General features: G+C 36.1%; 1 protein-coding gene across 2 annotated transcripts in view; it reads right to left on the minus strand.

Annotated features, from left to right (window-relative positions):
• Window positions 1–23,398, minus strand: part of LOC120514245 (collagen alpha-1(XXIV) chain) — a 327,082-nt gene that overhangs the window by 90,772 nt on the left and 212,912 nt on the right. For both annotated transcript variants that reach the window (XM_039734522.1, XM_039734521.1), the window contains exons 27-29: window positions 16,617–16,670; window positions 15,590–15,643; window positions 882–935 (exon numbers count right to left, since the gene is read on the minus strand). In XM_039734522.1, coding sequence (XP_039590456.1) covers window positions 882–935; window positions 15,590–15,643; window positions 16,617–16,670 — 162 coding nt within the window. The remainder of the gene's footprint in view (window positions 1–881; window positions 936–15,589; window positions 15,644–16,616; window positions 16,671–23,398) is intronic.

Raw genomic sequence — 23,398 nt, forward strand, 5'->3', positions numbered from 1 at the left:
AGAACTGTTCCTATCAGAGTTTTTTCAGTTTCCAATGGCCTTTGGATCGTGTAGGACATCATACTCACTGACACTTTGATTTTTTTTGCAATTTCTCTAAATGAAAGGCCTACACTTCAAAGGGTATTAATGCTCTGTGTCATCTCATTTGTTAATTGCCGTTTTCTTGCTATTATCACTGGAATATTGTCCAAGCAGTACTTCAGAAGGTTTAGTAACACAGTCTGTTCTAATTCTGCTTTAAGACAAAGGGCTTTTAGGATATTAACAGAAGTTGGTACAACTGCACGAATTGTTTGCTACAAATTACAAGACTTAATTTACTTTAATTGCTATAGAACATCTGTAAATTTTCACCTATTAGCTGTTCCCTGAAGAAAGTCCATTTGCAATATTCTGATATTTCCTTTTTCTCAATCTTTGCTAACCTTGACTTCAGATTTAAACTTCTGGCACTTTACTACTTACATTTTCACCATTTTAGGTTATTCATTGCAGTACAACTGATTTAAAGCTGAATTTTTCATCTACATTTGAAAAACAACTGGAAAAACTGAGGTGTTCTAAAACTTTTGACTGGTTGTATATATGTCTTAAAATGCAAATAAAAATGTCTTATTTGTATGAAACAAACATTTTTTTGATTGTGTTTGAAATGTTTAATTAAAAAAGCACTATCATCATACAGGTCTCTTATTGTAACTGCTGTTTAAATGACAGTTAATCAAATGATTTCATACTGCACCTTCACTATCACACATTATCAGAAGGCATTTTAAAATTCACAGAAGAATAACAAAGACAATGCTTTGAACATCAATGCTTTTCAGTGTGTAAAGAAAGCATGTGCTGCTCCTGGTACAGTTAAAGTATCATTTTACCTTAATTCCTTGAGGTCCACTTTCTCCTGGTGGTCCTTCAGGACCTCTTGGGCCCTAAAAGCAAACATATTGATTTTAATGGTACAGACTCATCACTATTTTAAAATCTCTATTCAAACACAAAATATATAATAAGTAATTTTATTTTAAAACATATAACACATTCATTTTAACTACCATTAAAAAAACAAAATATAGCTATAGTTATGTAAAGATTTCAAAGAATTTTTGAAATACATTTCTATGTTTAAAAGATGCAGTGAGACTTTGAAAAATATATTTCAATTCTTGGGTATATTGCTCTATAATCTGAATAAAACCAAACTGACCAAGTATAACACTGCATTCAATGTTGTACAACGACTTTAAGGTCAGGTGTAATTTTGTTTACACTCTACATTTACAGTACATTAACAGTAAATGTTGTCAAACAGATTTTAAAAATGCATCCCATAATGTTTTTACCACATAAATAATTAGCAAATAGTAAGGGCATTAAATAACACTTAACACAAGGATACATTAAACTTTTGGCTACTAAAAAAATTCAGCCAATTACACGATGCACCAGAAAAACAAAAAAATGGCGGTCGATATTCAGTAGAATGGATTTGCTTGATCGCCCTTTTTATAAGCACATAATGGTTGATAGACTTATATACCGTAAGTTTCACTCATTATTTATAATACCAGTACTCTATTTTGATAGTTTTTATTTATTTATTTATTAATTGTTTATTAAGCATATATTTAAAAGTGAAATTGATTTACAAGTAGGCTTATGCAATGGCACAAAAACAAAAGAATAAAAAATGAATGAAAAAAAAAATACCCCAGTAGTTTCTAAAATGCACCTTCAACCTCAACCATCACTATTTCAGTGCATTACTATTTCAGCAATTCAGTTCCATAAACTATACATGTTTCTTCCAAAAGACAGGCATTTACTTTGTTTAACAAAACATTTATATACATGAGTAACAATGATTTGTTTCACATTGAATATGACATTTAATGTCCGCTTAAATAAATAAAATGTGCCCTTTAACATTTGTCCTTTAAAAATGTATTCATCGATGAATACATAAAAGTGGAACAGAAAAATCAGGAGTGGTGTCCCCTAGACTTTCTCGTATACTCAGATATGGGAATGGATATTTGAGGAGTAAACCGCAAGACAATGATTATATTTTTATATTATGTACATTAAAGAACCATCAACAACAAATCAAATCAAATTAATAATATATTTAACAATTATTATAAAGGTAAAGTTGAATAAATTGGACTCTGCAGCTGCATGAAAAAAAGGAAAAGTACCATTTCCAGTTAATGGAAATAGCCCAAAAGTTGACAGAAATCTATGTTTTGTACCTAATACTGGAATGCAGAATTTGGTTGACCTAAGTGAAAGCATACTCAAGTTATCATGTTTACATACACAGATTGTTTCTATTATAGCCCGGAAGTACTTACCAGTTACGGGGATGAAATTTCTATTATAGCCCGGAAGTACTTACCAGTTACGGGGATGAAAGAACTAAAGTACTTCCGGGCTGAAGAAAAATAAGAGTTTTAATCTGACCCGGAATTACTATGGAATCACATGGACTGAGGGACAGAAGCATTTCTGGGTCGAGGACTATAAAAAGGACGATGGTAAACCCAGCAGACTGAGCCGGAGTTGGGAGGGAGTGTGACAGAGCTGCTGGGTGGAGAGGAGGATTGATTATTAGTGTTATTGTATTGCTTATTGGTTACTAGCAAAATACCCGCGCTTCGCAGCGGAGAAGTAGTGTGTTAAAGAAGCAATGAAAAAGAAAAGGAAACATTTTGAAAATAACGTAACCTGATTGTCAATGTAATTGTTTTGTCACTGTTGTGAGTGATGAGTGTTGTTGTCATATATATATATATATATATATATTTACACACACACACATAAACATATATATATATACATATCTATACATATACACATATATACATACATATATATATCTACATATATACACACACATACATACATACACACACATATATACACACAAATACATATATATATATATACTAGCAGAATACCCGCGCTTCGCAGCGGAGAAGGAGTGTGTTAAAGAAGTTATGAAAAAGAAAAGCAAACATTTTAAAAATAACGTAAGATGATTGTTAATGTAATTGTTTTGTCATTGATATGAGTGTTGTTGTCATATCTATCTATTTATATTATATATATATATAGCAAAATACCTGCGATTGGCAGCGGAGAAGTAAAAAGAAAAGGAAACATTTTAATAATAACGTAACATGATTGACAATGTAATTGTTTTGTCATTGTCATGAGTGTTGCTGGCATATATATATATATATATATATATATATATATACACACACAGACACATATATAAACATATATATACATATAAACATATATATAAATACTGTATATATACACACACACATGTATACATACTGTATATACAACATATACATATCTACATATATACTGTATATATACTATATATATATACAAATCTACATATATATATCTATATATATATATATTAGGTGGGACTCGATTAAAAAATTAATCCAATTAATTAGAGGCTGTGTAAGAATTAATCTTGATTAATCGTATGTAATGTCACACGTAAATTTGCCCCAAATTGCAAATGTTTTTTTTTTTAATTTAAAAGCGGTTTTAGTGGGCGACAGAATCAAATAATAGACATGGACATGAATATTGTAAACTGAAGCTGTTTTAATTTCTGAAAAAAAGCTTTTAAACTGCATTTGAATTCAAAACAGAAACAAAAATATCATCCCTGGTTAAAATTGGGCAGACTTAAAAATAAAGTGGTAGTTTAAGTACTTTAAGTACATTTTCAGAATAGTATTGTCTTTAAATAATAATAACCAAAATTTCAACATAAAGTGCAGTTTTCTTCTTAAAAAAATAAGTCAGAAACATAATTTGACCAGCTTACTCTTTAAACTCTGAGTAACATTAGCCAAAATTATTTTGTACATTAGGCTAAAACAGTGTGATCATTGAACATTTTGTAATTAGATGTATTTAGAATTACTAACGGTCACGGAAGTCCAATGATCCCCAGTAAGAGCCACAAAGTCCGCTTTCTGTAATGCATCTAATTTTGCTTGCTTTTCAGTGTGCACAAAACCATGCTTTTATCAAGGCTTATTTCGGGTAGTCGAAATGATCAGTCGTAGAAGCGCTTTATTCCGACTCTAACATTTTTGTAGCTGTGATGTGTGCATCAGTGTAATGGATGTACCAGGAAATCATGCATTGACAAAAGTTCCGTTTGCTTGGAATTGAAAGTGTGATTAAATGCGTTATTTTTAACGCGTTATGGAGTACATGCATGAAGCTTCTCAGCTGTGCTTGTGCTAAGAAAGGGAAAATTTTAAAAATAGCGTAACATGATTCTGCGTTAACCTAATATTTTTCATACGTCCCAAACCAAGGAGATCACGAAGGTAAAATGAATCAGGTAGCGCTGCATACATACTCAGTGCATCCCTCTCGGAATCGAACCTCGAATGTCGGCGTTAGAGGCTTAAGACTCTACAATTGCGCCACACCGTGTGGCTTGTCTATGCTAAAGTATGTATTGTAGATCGGGGTATATATATACATTTATATATATATATACCCGTGTACCAGTGGAGAAGTAGAAGTTATGAAAAGAAAAGGGAACATTTTAAAAATAGCGTAACATGATTGTCAATATACAGTAATTGTTTTGTGAGTGTTATTGAATGTTGCTGTCATCAAGGATTTGATTATCATTATTTCTTTCAATCAGGCTCGTATTTGTAGGATGTGTTCAAGTTACATTCCGTGTTTGTCAATCGTTGTAAAGATAAGAGGTTTCATTCATCGATTAGTTCCTTACTGCATCAATAAACAGCTCGTCTTCCTTTTTATCTGTGATGTGACAAACTGCATGCACAGGTTTTTTTTACACTGTCTTCCTTTAGCAGGACATTCACTTTTTCCACCGTGTGCTTTGTTTCCGCAGTAGCTGCACTTATGAATATGATTGTATGTATAAGGCGCTTCATATTTTTTGCTGCCTTCTCAATTGTGTAATTCGGTTTTGTTCAGCACTCTTTGGAACTGTTGCTTTTTCTCTGCATTGCGTCAGTTCCGTGAGCAGCTTGGTGTTCTTGCATCGAAGGTTCCCAGCTGTACTGGTGCCATCTCGGTAATGTCAGCTAAGACCCGGCACTTAAAAGTTTCTCTCGCAGTTTCAATGAGTTTGTGCCAAACACCACCCTGACCATCTCATCTTCCTCTGCATAAGCACAGTCCTTCACCCGTGAACATTTACCGGCAGTGTTTGTATTGGATTGCGCTGATGGGCGGCCTTATATGGGCAGGCACTAAATTACAAACGCTAGTGGCAGCCTGTCTATGAACTTAATTTAATATAAACTTACGGTTCACGCCGTGCTTTGTTTCCGCATATGCATCATTTGCTTCATAATGTTTTTCTGCCTTCTCAATTGTGAAATGGCGTTTTGTGCTTGGAGTTCTTCCTTGTTCTCTACGTACTTACGTAGGAGGCGTGATGATGTCACACGAAACTCCGCCCCCACGGCCATCTCCAACTCAAGACTCCATTACATTATATGGGGAAAAATAGCTTCCAGTTATGACCCTTATGCGTAGAATTTCGAAATGAAACCTGCCCAACTTTTGTAAGTAAGCTGTAAGGAATAAGCCTGCCAAATTTCAGCCTTCTACCTACACGGCAAGTTGGAGAATTAGTGATGAGTCAGTGAGTGAGTGAGCGAGGGCTTTGCCTTTTATTAGTATAGATATATACATACATACACACACACATATATAAACATATATATACATATACATACATATCTACATATATACACACACAGCTATTTCGTATCAGTGCAATACGCTGTTTGTTAAAACGGTTGACTCCCACTCTTACGTGCAATAACAAATCAAATCATTCAGTTGTCTTTGCTCATATGTCATTTTAGAGCTGGACGCCTGGCATCTTTTTTTGGCCACAAGTTCGTTTATGTTTGGTGTGAGGTTCTGTGTTGTGGAGATTCTCAGGATGGATTGCAGGTGCTCATCAGTGAGGCGACTCCTGTGTGCTGTTTTGTTAGTCTTTATCACTGTGAAGAGCTTCTCACACAGATATGTGCTACCAAACATGCACAAGGTTCGAGCCGCATGTAGACGGACTTTTTTTGTTCTTCAAAGTCACCAAAGCTCCGTGCAAACTCAGTGCGCAATAACTCTAGCTTCGCAATAACTTGCAGCATCATAAAGTAGACTTGATTAACGCGGTAAGTGTTCGGCAAGGCAGCTGAAGCGCTGCATTATGGGATCTGTAGTTTATTGTGTTACCAGCGCTTCATATACAATAATACAGTATATAAAATGATCTCGCGGGCCGGATATAATTACGCCGGGCCGGATGTGGCCATGACCCTTGAGTTTGACACATATGGACTAAATAGAACTTTAAAAGATATATTTTTTCAAATGTGATCGCGCAATTCAGATAGAGTTGACGCGCACTACAGCCTGCATGCATCAATGAGTCATCCTCCCCTCGCTCTTACTTTTTTACCGTTCATCTAATGAATACACTGAGTATGGCTTTACCAAAACAATCATTGATGGCGAATAAAGTATCCATTATTCAGTATGTAGATCGGATATATATATATATATATATATATATATATATATATATATATATATATATATATACCGTGTCAGCGGAGAAGTAGTGTGTTAAAAAAGCTAGAAAAAGAAAAGGGAACATTTTAAAAATAACGTAACATGACTGTCAATATACAGTATTTGTTTTGTGAGTGTTACTGAGTGTTGCTGTCATCAAGGATTTGATTATCATTATTTCTTTCAATCAGGTTCGTATTTGTACGATGTGCTGTGTTCAAGTTACATTCCGTGTTTGTCAATCGTTGTAAAGATGACAGGTTTCATTCATCGATTCGTTTCTTACTGCATCAATAAACAGCTCGTCTTCTTCTTTATCTGAGACCTGACACACTGCATGCACAGGTTTTTTTTACACTGTCTTCCTTTAGCGGGACATTGAGTTTTTCCAACGTGTGCTTTGTTTCCGCAGTAGCTGGATTTATGAATATGCTTGTAAGTATCAGACGCTTCATATTTTTTACCGCCTTTTCAATTGTGTAATTCAGTTTTTGTTCAGCGCTCTTTGGAGCTGTTGCTTTTTATCTGTGCACTGCGTCAGTTCACGTGAGCCACTCTGTGTACATGCATCGAAGTTTCCCAGCTGTGCTGGTGCCATCTCGTGCTATGTCCATAGCTGTATTTAATGTTACCTTAGTCCTGGCACTTAAAACTTTCTCTCGCAGTTTCGCTGAGTTTGTGTCAAACACCACCCTGACCATCTCATCTTCCTCTCCATAAGCACAGTCCTTCACCCGTGAATATTTACCCGTGGCAGTTTGTTATTGGATTGCCCCGACGGACGGCCTTATATGGGCAGGCACTAAATTACAAACGCCAGCGCAGCCTGTCTATGAACTTAATTTAAAGTGTAGGTTTACATCATGCTTTGTTTCCGAAGTAGCAGAACTCATGAATATGGTTGTATATGTCACTCGCTCGCTTCTTATTGTTTTGCTGCCTTCTCAATTATATAATGCATGTTTTCTTCAGCGCTTTTTTGAGGTCTTCCTGGTTTTCTATGTACTGCGTGATTACGTAGGAGGCGTGATGATGTCACACGAAACTCCGCCCCCACGGCGTTGAAGCTCATCTCCATTACAGTAAATGGAGAAAACTGCTTCCAGTTATGACCATTACGCATAGAATTTCGATATAAAACCTGCCCAACTTTTGTAAGGAAGCTGTAAGGAATGAACCTGCCAAATTTCAGCCTTCCACCCACACGGGAAGCTGGAGAATTAGTGATGAGTCAGTGAGTGAGTGAGTGAGTGAGTGAGTGAGTGAGTGAGTGAGTGAGTGAGGGCTTTGCCTTTTATTAGTATAGATTATTGAGTATTGTGGAGGTGGAGGTGCTTTGTGAACAGTATTGGAGAAATTAAAATTAATTTCTGATACTTTTACTTGTGTCTAGACGTGTTGTCTACGGGTTTCACGGGGCAACAGCGACCCCTAGTGTCACAACACATATAGACAGACACGCAGACATAATTCAAAAAATGGTATTTTCGGACTGAGGGAGGTCTAAAACGTTGAGATTCATCAAAATCTTAATATATCGAATCTTTAGATGATTTCAATACTTTCCCTATACTTTGTTTATCAGAAAGTAAAAATACAAAATACTTTTTCGCTTTTTTCCATCTTCTGAGTCAACTTTTCAGTTACAGGACACAAGGGACAAAATATTCTGCCAAGGCACAGATCAAACCTACAGTAGATAGGTTACCAGTGCATTATATGGCATGCATGCAAAAATTTACTGTTGGAGAGACTGGTATATTCAAATGGCTGGAAAACAAGTCTTAAAGAACAACAACCAGACATTCCTTAATTTCAACTTTTTCTTGGCTGAATTTCTTTGGAATGCATCCTCTGCGCCTTATCCAATAAAATAATCAGTCACCCAGTGACACCCCAAAGATGTCTCTGTGAGGAATGATCTACAGTAAATACTTCCTCAGGGACAAAGGACCATAACTCAACAATTGGCAACTTTGGCAATGGCAAGATGTCTCTTCTTTTCTTTAAAAACCTTGCACACAACAAATCTGGGCTGACTCTACCAAGATGACAACTCAACCTGGCTATAACTCTGTTCCATAAAGCTGGGCTGATTGAATATAAGATGTGACCATAACAGAGGCTAGAAACAGTCATTTTTACTCCAAAGGGCAACCATACACGCCTGGAAGGGTGGAAGACTTGTCTGTATTGGAGTTGGACAAGGGTGCCATTAATGCAAACCTTGCTGAGTAATAGCCAGTGCATGTGCAGAAACAGAGACTGAATGCAAAAGACACATGTTCACCTTGCTAACAAGGGGAGCTGACATATCATCAGATGCCCAGCAGGCATAACTTTGGTAGCACCTAAAGACACTGCATGTAAACCCTTCAAAGAGAAAACTGTGGTACCGCCCATGCACCACCTGCAGCCAGAAGGTGTGACAAAGGTCAGGAACAATTTCTTCAATTTCTTTCAAAAAGACACCAAGCAGCGCTTACATCAAAACCATAAGTACTCCTGCTTTGATTCCAAGAATTAATAATTGTAACTTAGCAGTTAGTATAAAACCAGCTAGTGTATCACGATATTATTTAAGTTCTAGCTCTTAAAAGTTTCTTCCTAAATTTAGTAAGAAAGTGCAGAGCAGCATCTCACACATGCACAAACTTCTTGTGGAGGGGTAAGCCAGTGCAGACTAGGTGTGAGTAAATCAACGCCACGGTGCAGGCACTAGAAATGCAACAACTAACTAAAAAACGTATCTATCTTAACCACGTGAATTGGAAGATCATAAGTCTATGTTATGTGCCTTTCACTGTAGTAGAGAAAAAGTTCAACTAAGCTGTCGTACTTTAATGGTTTGTGTTTGTTGCGGGGTACAAAATCTGTACATTGGTTTATATTTTCATTTTATTTTGCTCAAGACAAGAGATGAACTACATTCAGGACAAATCAAAGCATTTCTTCCTCCCAGTTATACCTCACTTTTAAAACAGCTGTTCAAGCAAAAGAGGAAGACATGGCAGTGGCTCAGGATATCAATTACTTCATAACCTGAGAAAGGATGGACATCTAATTATTTTACAGCCTTGGGAAAGAAAGACATGCCAATACCTTAGGCGACATCAAAAAAAGTTTTATTGTTTGGGAAAACGGACAGTGAATTCATTCATCATATTAACAGCCAGCCAATCAGAATATCTAACAATCACATTTTGCAAAACCCCCCTGGTAGATTTAAATATGCCTTGTCTGTAGAGCGACATAGGAAGGAGGAAGAAAGAAGAAGGGACGAAGACGTTAGGAGAAGGGAACACACACACACACACACGTATATATATATATATATATATATATATATATATATATATATATATATATATACTGTATATATATATATATATATACTGTATATATATATATATATATATATATAAGCTACAGGTGTAGATCTGAGGGTAGAGGTGTAAAAGCTGTTTCAGAAACTTCTTGAACTGCTTGGAATGCTTCAAAACTTTCTGATAGATAAAAGTGGGATAAAGAAACCAAGGGAATGGTCCTCCAGAATGCTGTAGGCTTTACGATGGAACCCTTAATAAGGATGTCTTTAATGGAGGGCTAGCCATTGCGCACAATTCATTGTCAATGTAGGACCATTCAGTCAGAGACATTGCAGTTCCTAAGCAAGATGGTAAATGCAACACGTCAGAACGCTGTCAGTGGTATCCGACAAAATGTGGTGAGAATGGTATGTGATAGGCTTGCCTTTCTTAGCAGCAGAAGATAGTAGAGATGCTGTTGTTTCTTCTTGGCAATTGAGATGGTGTTAATTGTCCAAGTAAGGTCAGCTGCCAGGTGCACATCCAGGAATTTGGTGCTCTATGCTTCATGCTGTTGTCCACTTGTCTTTTATCAATGTAGATTTAAAATGTTTCAGCAATTATTTTGTGGAACATTGTTTTAATACCTAGTTATGTATTCAAAAACTGAAAATATTTCATGTACTGAGAAAGACAGTTTTGTTTGAGCAAACAAATTAATAGATGCCAATATTTGGAATTTAAAGTCCTTTTTCCATCTTCATGTTATAGCAAAATTAAAGTTAGTTTTTACAAGAAAGGATTTAGGAAAATTAAGTTCATTCATTCATGCTTGCATTGCTTTATTGTCAGGGGGTACATGTAGTCACATTATTACCCTTCATATAAAGAAAATTGAAAAAACTGTAAAAAGGATCACAAATACTATTAGGAATGGCAGCTTTTGTCATTTTTAAAAATTCTCTAATTTAATGTATATACTTTTGTCCTTCATCTATCATATAATAATGGGCGTGGAAGAAATGGTGAGGTTTGCTCTGGATCAGACAGTGTTTTGCTCTGTTGTACACACGGTTGCTACGAGTCAGAGCAGACTCAATGGCACCTAACAACAACAACATATTCCAAGTGATGCATTACGATCCACAGATTTAGTTATTTATAGATCGATGGGTAAATAAAACTAGTGAAGTAGACAGGGCCTTTAGCTACAACTGCATTTCCAAAAAAGATATGACAATATGTAAAATGCAAATAAAAAACAAAACACTGATTCTTTTATCCATATTTAAATGAATACAGTATTCAATCTTAAAAAAAAAAATAATTTTTTTTAATATAAGCTAATTCCAATTTTGCTGCCTGCAACACATTCTACAGATGTTAGGAGGTTCTCCTATTTACCCGTGGAAGGTTTAAAAAAAAAACTATTTGGAACTTTCCATAGGTAACCTGGTGATGCTATAATGACTGAGTATAAAAGGAGCATCCACAAAAGTTTCTTTCATTTACAAGCAAGGACAGGACAAGACTCACCACTTTGCACTAAACTGTACGAGCAAATAGTTTGGAAACAACATTTCTCAATATATATTTGCAAGGAAGTGCAGTAATGAATATCTATGATATCTGAACCTTTCAATGACACAGCATAAACAACAAAAATGACATTTCTTTGTAATGAATGTAATCACATGGGCTTGGGAGTATTACAGAAAATCATTGTCAGTAAACACACCTAGCTGCACCAAATGCAGCCTAAAACTATATTACACAAAGCAAAAGCTACACTGTACATCAGCAACATCTAAAAACGCCAGCAACTTCTTTGGGCTAAACCTCAAGTGAGATAGAATGATTCAAAGAGAAAATATATGGACTTTGTTCTAGTTTTTGTAAAAAATGTACATTGAGTTCTCTTGGCAAAAGAGGAAAAGAACAACATATGCTGCCATCTACACTAAGTCCTATTTAAGGATGTCCATGTTTGCTTCAGCAAGACAACACCAAGCCAATTCAGTTCTTATTATAGCAGTTTGGCTTTGCAGCCAGAGAGTGCAGGTGTAGACTAGTCTGTCTGCAGTCCAGATGTGTCTCTCATTGAAAATGTGTGATACTGTGGTAAAGTGAAGTCCACGGCTGTCTGCCATTTTAAATAAATAATCGCCGCACTCACAGCTTAAGGAGGGGATGTGGTAGTATGGGTGGAGCATTTCACGAGGGTGATACGGGCATTAGTGTTTCTGCACTGAAGTGCACTGGTGCGTGATTGCCCATGTCTGTAATTGATGCCAGGAGCTGCTAATCGCCACACCTGTGCTACGTCCCCATTATAAACAAAAGATGCACTATTACGGAAGGGGTAAAGAAAAGAGAGAAGAACGGAGGTTAAGGGAGAAGAAGGCTGGAGAATTGGAGAGCCGGTGAAGAAGTGAGCGAGAGTAGGCTAGCCAGCTGGGAAAAGAGCCCTGGCAGGGTGTTTGGTTGGCACTTGGGGGCGGATGGATTGGGTCACTCCTGCTAAAGTATTCAGAGGAGCAGGAGTGACCAGGATCGAGGATGGCTCGCGGAGGAAGGCAGCTAGAGTCGTGAAGGCTTGGGAGGGAGAGTCCCAACGTGAGTGTCCTGGTCGTTGGGGAACCTGAGTCTCAGTCTGGCATTACGGCTGTACGGAGCTAGGGGACAGAAGGTTACCGGACCACTTTTTAAGGCAGCTGCACCTGCTGAAAGGGGCAACTCCTCTGCTGAAATGCCGGAGAGGGATAAGCAGAGGAGCCATCATAAGAAAAGTGAAGGCACTGGGTTTTTAAAAGAGACTGCTTCTAGCCTGTTGTTTTTAACATCGTTTTAAACGATTTATTTATTTGGATTATTTTAACCTCCACTATTATTCACCCTGTTTTTATGGATTAATTATTGTGGACATTTCTGAAACATTGCACTTTGGACACTGTTTTGGTTTTGCTTGTTTTAATCCTTTTTAATAAAAGCACTTTTGCACCTTTACATCATCCCCTTCCTCAGTTTGATTTGTCCTCATTGAACAGCTCATTTGATTACATTACAGATGGTGTTGGGTTGAGAGGCTCTCAGAAGTAAGGTTGGAGCATGGAGCAGGACCCGCATCGTCTCAAGCACATTATGAAGTGCAAAATATACCAACAGAGACCCAAGACTGTTGAGAAGATTAAGTCCCATATCAATGAGGAATGGGAAAAAAATCAAACAATTACAGTCTTCAGCTCACAAATGATTATTGAATGTTATTAACAGGAAAGGTGATGTAACACAATTGTATATACACTCCTGTCCTGACTTTTATGGAGCATGCAACATTTAGAATAACTAAGTAAAATAACTGCGGTGGGCTGGCGCCCTGCCCGGGGTTTGTTTCCCGCCTTGCACCCTGTGTTGGCTGGGATTGGCTCCAGCAGACCCCCGTGACCCTGTAGTTAGGACATAGCGGGTTGGATAATGGATGGATGGATAAGTAAAATAAATGAAGTTGAGTAGTTTAAACTTATATCTTGCCTTTGTACTTTTTTGAATCAAATACGAGTAAAAGAGCATTTGCCAGTCTTGCCTTCTGTTTTTATTTCTATTTTACATCCTGAGCAATCATTTTTGGAATAGCATTATTCTGCTCAAGAGCTACATACTCTTGTTAGAGTGCTGATGTAGCTTTTAAAACTTTTTTTTTTTTTTTTAATAATTGTGGCAATCACTATGATTATTTCCAAGCTATTGTGCAGATTCAATTTTATGCTTGCATTACTGCAGGTGTTTTGGTTTCATTCCGCATCCTAAAGACATGCATTTCAGTTTAATTTAGATTGAATATATGCTTTAAGTGTTGATCTCTGCCATGTGTTAAGTGTCCTAGCAGTCTGAAATACTGTACTTCAGGAAGTAAATTTAGCTGGGTAAATAGTACAAGGTTTAGGCCTTGTTCACACGGGCGTTAAAATCGAGCGTTTTTTATTTTACGTTCGTAGCGTCCGGTGAGCGCGGATCAAGCGCCGAGTGTTTTCTACACGTAGGAGTCAATGAGAGTGTTCACACGGGCTTTGGTGACGTCGCGTTTATCCGCAGCGCTTATACGGCATCAGAAAACGTTGCATGCAGCTTTTTCTTGGCGTTCAAAACCCAACAACGCAAGGAAACCGCTTCTAGTTCGTTTTCTGCGCGTTTATTTTACGCTTCGGAGGACCGGATATATATAAGTTTACATATTGTATATGAAAAAATATTAATATTTTTATGTTTTCATATACAACATATATATTTTCATATTGCTTATTTTATTTTATTGTCTCGTGTAATTTGTAAACCATGAACCTATTAATTTATGTTCTAATATAATATTTGATAACGATTATGTAGGGGGGGCAATCCATCGCGGGTTGGCTTTTCAGTGCATAACACCGGTGTAAGCGCACACTCGACTGCTGTTTCCTTACCTCAAAGTGACAAGTAGTCTCTCTTCGGGGCTAACACCAAGTCGCATATTGGTTGATCGGCGTGCAGTATGGCATTGCACCAGCTGCAGCAGACAATCAAAAGTGGAAACCGACATCCGACAGTAGTTAAAAAACTTGCGCGGAAATTTTCGCATTTCTTCATAAAGCACAAAAAAACTTCCTTTAACCCAGTGTTTCTCAAATAGTGGGACGCGCCCCCGTGGCTCCGTCAAGGAGGTCGCGTTTGACCTCGGGGAACATGCTTTTTTATTTTTCTTTTAATTTTTTTTTGAATTTAGAATGCACTTTAAATCTTTTCTGTTACATTTTTATAAAGCTATTCTTTGTTGTAAATTGGTCCATATTTCTTTCTTTTTTATTCTCTATATCGTTAATAAGGATACAGTGTTATGCAGAGGTGTACTTATAACAATTTTATTGACAAATGATACTATTTATAGTCGCGCGGGGGGCGCGAGATGTTTTCTTCTTCCTAGGGGGGGCATGACAGAAAATAATTGAGAAGCACTGCTTTAACCCGACGTTGTGCAGTCAGAGGATGAACCCAGTAGCGGCGATTTTTCTCTCCCTACGTCGCCGTATTACGAGTATTTTTAAAACAAGAAGATTAATATCTAACATAGCAAAATGGTCCATATTGAAAGGAGGCACCTCAAATAAAACAAGGGCTTTCATATCCAGTTCCCGACACTGCCTCCACAGGTTAACACACAAACTACAATTTGGGCTGCAGGCTGGCGTTAGACAGAGACAAACGAACGCCGGTGTAGAAGTCAATCGATCGCCACCACAAAATGCAACATAAACGTCTAGGACGTTCAGAGCAAGTTCGTTTATCCAAAAACTTAACGCCCGTGTGAACAAGGCCTTAGTGAATAATAAATTATTGATTAGCTAATAAAACTAAACTTTTTTATTGGATGAGAAGAAAAAAAAGAAATCCAGTTGATTTTACTTATCATGTAAAATCTCAATTAAGATGTTGTCAGCCAAATTGGCTTACCTAAACATTAAAAAATAAACATATATATTTCATGATAAGTTTTACATATTATAAGTTAAAATTAAATTATACATTTTAAAAAAGATGTACAAAATGTGACTAGGGTTAACAAGTAATACGCCTTTCCACTATCTTACTGTAACCTTAAAAATCTGAATCATGCCTCTTACCCTTCGTCCTTTTGGACCCTGAGGTCCAGCTGGTCCTCTTGCCCCTACAGGACCCTGCAGAGAAAAAAAAAAAACTTTTTAAAAACTTTGAACCACCTATCCAAGATTGAACACAAGATTGGAGAAAACTCTGGAATAAAACATCAGTCCCTTACAGAACACACTTATATTCCCACTTGCAACAGGCCAATTTGCAGTCAATAATGAATCTATCTTGGTCATATTTTCGGTATGGAAGGAAAACTGGAGTACCTTTATTTACATATTTCCAGGAAAATGTATGTTATTTAAATTGCAATGAGTTATCCAAAATTGTCTTAAGTAGCAGGAGGAAGGAATGTACACTGAGGCTATTATTCTATAAAAGCAGAGGATGATCTCATAGCACTTGTACACACCCAGAATAATATCAAGGCAGGGACAGGTGTCAGAAATAATGGGTTTATTTTAAACAATAAGACAAACAAGACAGAGAGCTGAAGGGTGTGCTTAATGTACAAAGTAAACAAAATGCTAACAAAAATCTTTCTATTCTTTTTGGTCTGCTTTTACAGGAACTTTGTCCCTTTGTGTGGTGGTTCTAACTCATCCAGTTGTCAAGTTCTATTCTCATTATACATATTATCTCTCTGACATGGCCATTAATCAGTTAGCTTTCACTACAATTCCTCACTGAACTAAACATGACTTTCCTCTGGTGTCACTTCCAGCCAAGTCCCAAAATCACTTCCATATTCAGTGAGAGGCCCTTATTTGATTACAGGAGCACCAGACTACAACTCCCTTTAGTAGACCATGGTGTTCCTTCATCATTGACAGTCTATAAAGCGTTTTGTATCTTGGGCTTTAATGTCAACTGTCCAGCAGTTGTTTCCATTTAAGGTCTACATGCTCCCACTTCCCTACATTGCTCCTTAGCAACCTTGCTTCAGCTTCCCAATCTATGGATAGTAAACTACCGGCCATTGGTCAGAAGATCCTGTCGTTTGTTTTTCACCCTTTAAGAAAATTGCAAAAATGTACTTACAGGCTGCCCTTGTGGACCAGATTGACCTGAACTGCCAGGGGGGCCTGGGTAACCCTGTTAAAAACAGACAATTTTAGACCATAAGAATCAATGTTCTCTCAACCTAATGAAACTACAGACAAGATAGCAAAAATCAGTCTTCATTTAAATAAAAAAATTTGTACCACAAGGTCATGCAAAAATGTCAAATCAATGAAGAACAATATAAATATAAAATTATTTAATCTATATACAATTACATTTTATATATTATATTATTGTAACATTCTTAAAAATTAATCTGAGGGTCCATAATGCTGCAGTTGTGGAATCAAAGTTTTCAACGGTCTTCTCTATTGTATTTGTTTCCCATATATTTTACACAGGGTTTATTTAAATGACTACAGCCTAAAAAATGATGTCAAGATGACCGGGCTGCTAATAGGAATGTAGGTGTTTATGCTTATTCTGAGTATCTTATTCACGGGTTATGTATGCTACTGAGCTCTAGCTATCGAAATCATTAGGAACTTTCAACAAAAGTTTATGTGAACCAAATAAATTAATTTAGTAGAAGAAACTTTTCAGGTAATTACAGAGGGCAGATATTAGATATAGCCAAAGTAGATACACTTCAGTTCAGTTGATTAAAGTTTTTGAGGTTGATGAACTCAAAGTTGTTAAAAAAACTAGGTTCATAATCAGGAAATTCTAACCAAAATAGTACTCAAAAATAAAATGTAATTTTCCTTTATTATAAAATTGTGGCTATCTTATAGGATATGGTTCCTTTTAAGTCACTTATTATGCACCACATGCCTAGCATTAAGCGTCCATCACCATGATCTTCCTAAAATGGAAGAAACAGTAAAAATAAAAATAAATAAAATTTAAATTGAACAGTAGTTATGAAAACCTGATATTGGTTTCCCAATGATGTCAATTGAAAAGATGCTAATTAAAAAAAAAATAGAACAACTGATGTAAAATTATAAACATACGACATAAAACTGGCACAAGGGTATAGTGATTCACACTTCTGCTTCATAGCTCTATGAGTTCAATTGAAGTCAATTACCTAATGGAAAGTTAGGGATTTGTTATGTGGTGCTTCACACTGATGACTGGCTAATATTCCAGTGCCAAGCAGAGGCCATTATTCGACAGTATGACCCAACTTTGATTACTTCAGTAAATACATGCAATTTATCCTCACAGAGAATTGTCTAAATCTAGCCACAGAACCAAACCCTCAAATTGAATTCACCAAAGTAGCCTTGGCATTCATTATCAGAATCCTATGATGGCATGGACACATACTGGTATTTGATAAAAACAAAAAAAAACTTCACTGACACTTCATTCCGCTAAACTGGAAATTACTTTTGGTTTATCAGACTCTGCATTCAACTCATCTCTTCAATCATCTTGAGCTGCTCACTGCTATACTCAACATGACTCCTCTTTTTTGTCTTTACTAACATATTTGTTAAAATTTTTACATAGTAAGAGTTTGGTAGGAACTGACACCAATACTGCAATCAGTCTCTTGCTAGGCACCACATTTTCATCTACTAAGAAACATGCTCTCCACGCTATACTTTTTTATGTGAAGTTATTGAAGATCTTACCTTAACTGATTCTTTTTATATACTCCACCCTTCAGCCAGAAAATTCTAATTTTTCCCTACCTGTTACAACATGCAATCCCATATTGATCATATTTTCATTCCATGTTATCCTTTTCAGATAGTTTTAGATGCCTTGTCAGTTTTTCCAAACATATTTAACAAGCTGCAGAATGAAATCCTATTTATTACATCTCAGAGATGGAATTTCAATACCTTCCTTCTGAAAAATAAACTTTTTTGAAAAATGCTTGCTTGCAAACTAGATGAATTTCTGCCAGTCAGTCTTGACTCTGTAGACAGTGCTGATGCTTGAGAAACAAGTGGAGGCTTTATTGAAAGTTATAGTTATTATTATCTTTCTCCTCACATTTAGTACACTGTAAACTCCAAATAATTATTTACTTTGAAACTCATCTCTCATCACTAAAAAGTGAAAAATAAGAAATTTGTGAATTTGTAATTGTCAACACTAGAACTGACCTCAACTGTCTTTTATTTCAAAGAGCAGCATTCTGTATTCATCAAACTAGAACTTGCTATTATTTTTTAGAGGCCAAGACAAGCAGGCTGGTTGCTTTCAGAAGCAAGAGGAGCATGTCTCCGTCCTCCATATCATCTACCTTACTTAATCAATTTCAAATGAACCACTAATAATGAAAAATGGATATTTAGATTGCTACACAAATCTATTTACTGTCACGTCTAGTACTCCTCTCTTTGATATCAAATTATTTCTCAACAATCTTGCCCTTCATCATCTCACAGAAAAAGTCACTTATCTTTTAGATACCTCCACTCTTTTGGCTAAACTTAAAGAGACTTTAAACTCAGCTACTGCTTGAAAGGCTCCAGGGTTGAATGCGCTCTCTCCTGAGCTAGTCTTTTCATTTTAGAAACAATTCTCTCTTCCTCTTTGACTGGAAAACAGCTGCAAAACTGTTCAGTAAAGATCTACTCTGTTGCTTACAAAAAGTCATTAGTAAATCCACCAATCCATCATGATGAGAAAGGGTTCATACACTTGGAGACAGACTCTGATAACATGTGCAGACTTCTACATATTATTGACTCTGCTTCTTCCTTTTCAAGCCCTACTGCTGTTCTTTGTGCTGAGGCTGCAAAGTTTTTCAATCACATGAACTGGACTTTTTAGGCAAATCATCGATGAAACAGACTTTGTTATAGACTTTGTAAAATTAATAAAGCCTCTTCCCCATCCGCAGTCCTTTCATCTAATTCACAAATATTGCATTTCTTCTCCATTTGTAGATGAACCAGTCAAGGCTCTTTTTTGTCTCCCCTACTCCTTATCTCTCAAATTGCTTACATTTGTTATGTAAAACTCTCAGGTTCTAACTGCCATTACAATTTTACATCCCAAACATATAATATCCTTACACACAGATGATGTCCTTCTCTATTTAGGTAATACACTATCCACTATCTCCCACTTGTTACAATTATTGTCTAATTATCACATCAATTGAATCAAGTGTGGAATGACAAACTGTGAGTGCTGACAAAAAACTGTGGTAACAAATGTGCAGTGGAAAAATACACGGAACAACAAATACACACAGCAAGTAACCCCTTAAAGGGCTAGTTGTACTCAGTGAAAATCCACAATTTTTATAACAATAATGTAAATGATTAGGGGGCTTCGCCCCCTATTCGCTTTGCTCGCCAACCCCCATGTTTGGTTTTCTGGACACACTTTTAAGATTTTTTTTTCTTTGAATTGTTGCTATTTCATTAGTTTCACTTTTATTTCAGGACTTCTGTAAAAACAATATTTGGAATTTGGAGTCCAAATATGCTGAATCTTTTAAATGAGGTCAGTGAGACTTGTGTTTAATGACTTTGTCAGGTTAGAGATAATGAAAACTGGAATTCAAAAGACCCCAAAAAACACAGGCACGAAACATATGCAGAGCAAGATACAGAATATGAAAGCAGCAAAAAAACAAAAGTGTCCAAAAAAAACCTAAACTTCACATTAGCACAAAAAAACAGAAATTATTACTCGGAGAAATAACGAAAAGGCGAAGAGAGATTGAATATATGGACATAGGTGATATGTCAGAAGTATGTAAATATTGTAAGGCTTTGAAGTTTAAGTCAGAGAATTTCAAAAATGTGTTTCACCTCACATGCATTTATTGGTTAGTTTGCCAAAAAAATGATTAACTGCTGATGATGTAGATCGTTTTGTCTGTGCTGAAATTCCAAACAGAGAAACCTATCCTGAATTATCTCTAACCTGCACTGCTGGTGTTTGGCCCTTTTGTTTTTTAACCTCTTTATGACTTTTCACTTTGTTTTCTACTCTCTCTTTTATTTCTGACCCCGCTTTGTCCTGCTTTTTTTTCAATGACACCTGGTCCGTGGTGATTATCTTCCCTTTCTCGAGTATTAATTTCTGTTTGTTTGCGCTACTGCGATCTTTACCTTCTTTTTTTATGCTTTCTAATTTTCCTACTTTCATATTCTTTAACTTTCTCCACATTTGAATCGCGTATAGGCCTACTTTTTTTTTGAGCCTTTCGAATGCTCTGCTTTCATAATCTGTTCTGCATGTGTATAGCGCCAATGATTATGAACGTCTTTATGAAGTTCTACTTTGTCTTTTACTCTGTCTTTTAATTCTGAGCCCGATTGGACGTGCTTTGTTTAATTTCCACTTGTTACGGGCTGATAATTACTTGCCTTATTTTCTGAATTTGCACCTAGATTATTTTTTTTTCCTTTCCAACACTTTTGAGTCTCTTTTCTCCACGCTGATTTCTTCTTCGCTTATTCGTCGATGTTTCATTTATAATGCATGTCCTTATACACTTTATATGCGTTGAGACCCTTGATCTGTATGTGCTCAAATCCTTCACCAGACTGAATGTTTTGCTGCCCCGTTGTCCTATTTGACAGATTGTAAGTAGGGCGAGTCTTTGCAAGAATCTCATGTTCTACATCATTGCAAGACGGTCCTGGGTCAATCTCTTGGCACAATGTCTCATGTTTAAGGTCCCCGCGAGATGCACCGTGGCAAGTCTCTTTGGTCTTACGGGCCTTTCAATGTCTTCCGAGAAGATCATGTATCGTAGCCTTGCTTTTGCTTTCCAGGACAGGATTTCTTTTTATAATAGAGAGAAATGCAAAAGTGGCAAAACAAAATATAACATGGAGAAAACACTATACATGAACAAAGAGAAATCATTAAATCATGTAAATAAAAAGGTAACTATATTGTGTGTTGTACCAAAGGGAAAAGGGAAAGGACCACAAGATTAGTAGGTAACCTTATATCAGAACACAAAGGTTACTGGGAAAAACAAAACTTTAATCCTTAATGCCTAATTAGAAGCCAAAATGCTGGTGTCAAAAAAATTAACAGTAGAAATCTAAATGATATGAGAAACATATGGGCGTTCTTTTGGTGTTTTAGGAAAGAGAATTTATACAGCACATTGCAATTTAGAATGTCATAGGATATGCTGTACCAGCTATTTAAAGCGTCATGCTAATGATGTCAGATGCATGTCTTGCAGGATCCATGTCCCACAAATGGAGGCGCCTGTTGTGGAAACAAAATAGCAATAGGGTAAACAAAAAATACCATGTTAATAAAATCCAGCTCACTCTAGAACAGTATTTCTCAACAACTGAGTCATGATCCACTTTTAGATCGTGGGCTGCCACCGGTGGTTCGCAGGTACAGTATCTGTCGTTCGGTGCACAAATGGGTTGCAGTGGGTCATCTATGCGATCAATAGTGCTGCATGATACTTATCACCAATTTTATTTGTGCTTGTTTAACCAAGAGGACCCCCCCACTTGTGCACTTGATTACTTAAGAGGAACCCCCTCCCCCCAATTTTTAAATTCATGTTCATTTCACTAAGGGGGAATGCCTGTTGCAGGAAGTGATTGTGCTGGACATATCTTGATGTGGATCCCTATTGCTCAGCTAAAAGTATCTGTAAGATCATCAGAAACAGCAAGTATGTTGTCACAGTGCACAAAACGTAAAGATGATGACTTTTTAAAATGCACGGAAGCCTTCTTGTTGTTTTTGTATGTGTCCTTTAAAATAAATATACTGCACAACAGCAGCCCATTAGGTGCGTGCATTTTTCACTGTGCACACCTTTCCTGTATGCATTTGTCATTGCTGATGTTTGTTAGTAAGGATGTCAGTATTTCTGTATTTGATACAAGAAATTTTGTATTTCATATCAATACCAGTGAAATTTTACAATACTTGATATCTTTCAAAACGGCAAAAACATAAATCACATTCAACGGACTTTTATTAAAGTACCTCCATTATTGAAGTAAACAACATTGTGCCTTTATTTGTAATACAATATAAAATATTTAAATATTAACAGTAACAACAGCTTTAAAATACTGGTATATCCACCAAGTAGTTTCCCAGCTATCATTTAAATAAACAAGTATTGGCATTAATTAATATCAAAATACAATGCTGTAGTAATAAATGGGAGATTTATAATGAGGGGGTCGGTTATTTTTTATAAAGAATGATATATCTTGAACTACCTGATGCATCTTAGCATGTGTACATTCTAAATTTATTCTGACATTTTCTGTCCAGTAACTGAAAAATGCTGCTTAAAACCCACACTAAATATAAAAATTGAAATATTATTACATATGTTTGGTTAAATTAGTGAATTCCAAAATAATTCAGGATGATTCCATTTAAACAAACTGTTTAAAATTGTTTTAGTAACAACATGCTTTTAAAGTCTGGTTTGTCAGTGACCCAATCTGTTAGGTTTGTAACATTTGCTATTAAACATTTATATTTGCATCATTAGCTGTTAAAATATTAGAGGTGTAATATTTAATGGATAAGACAAATTAATAACTATAACTTATAACTTTCAAAATCTGACCCTCCTTTTTTTAATTAATTCCATCTTTAAAGCTTCCTATGTGAAATGAAACTTGTCAGTTTTATATTAATTCTTTATTTGAGAACTCTTGTTAAGCAGCTTTTGTCTTGCTGCTTTCAAGGATACTTAGATGACTAATCACACTTTGTTATTAGTTATGCCTACATATAAATGCAGAATTAGAAAATTACCTGAGGCGTTATTACCTGCACTCAGTAAATGTATAACTGTGAGACAGCATTACATTCTTCATTCA

Source organism: Polypterus senegalus, chromosome 14 (genome assembly GCF_016835505.1).
Source record: "Polypterus senegalus isolate Bchr_013 chromosome 14, ASM1683550v1, whole genome shotgun sequence".
In the NCBI taxonomy this organism is placed as follows: domain Eukaryota; kingdom Metazoa; phylum Chordata; class Cladistia; order Polypteriformes; family Polypteridae; genus Polypterus; species Polypterus senegalus.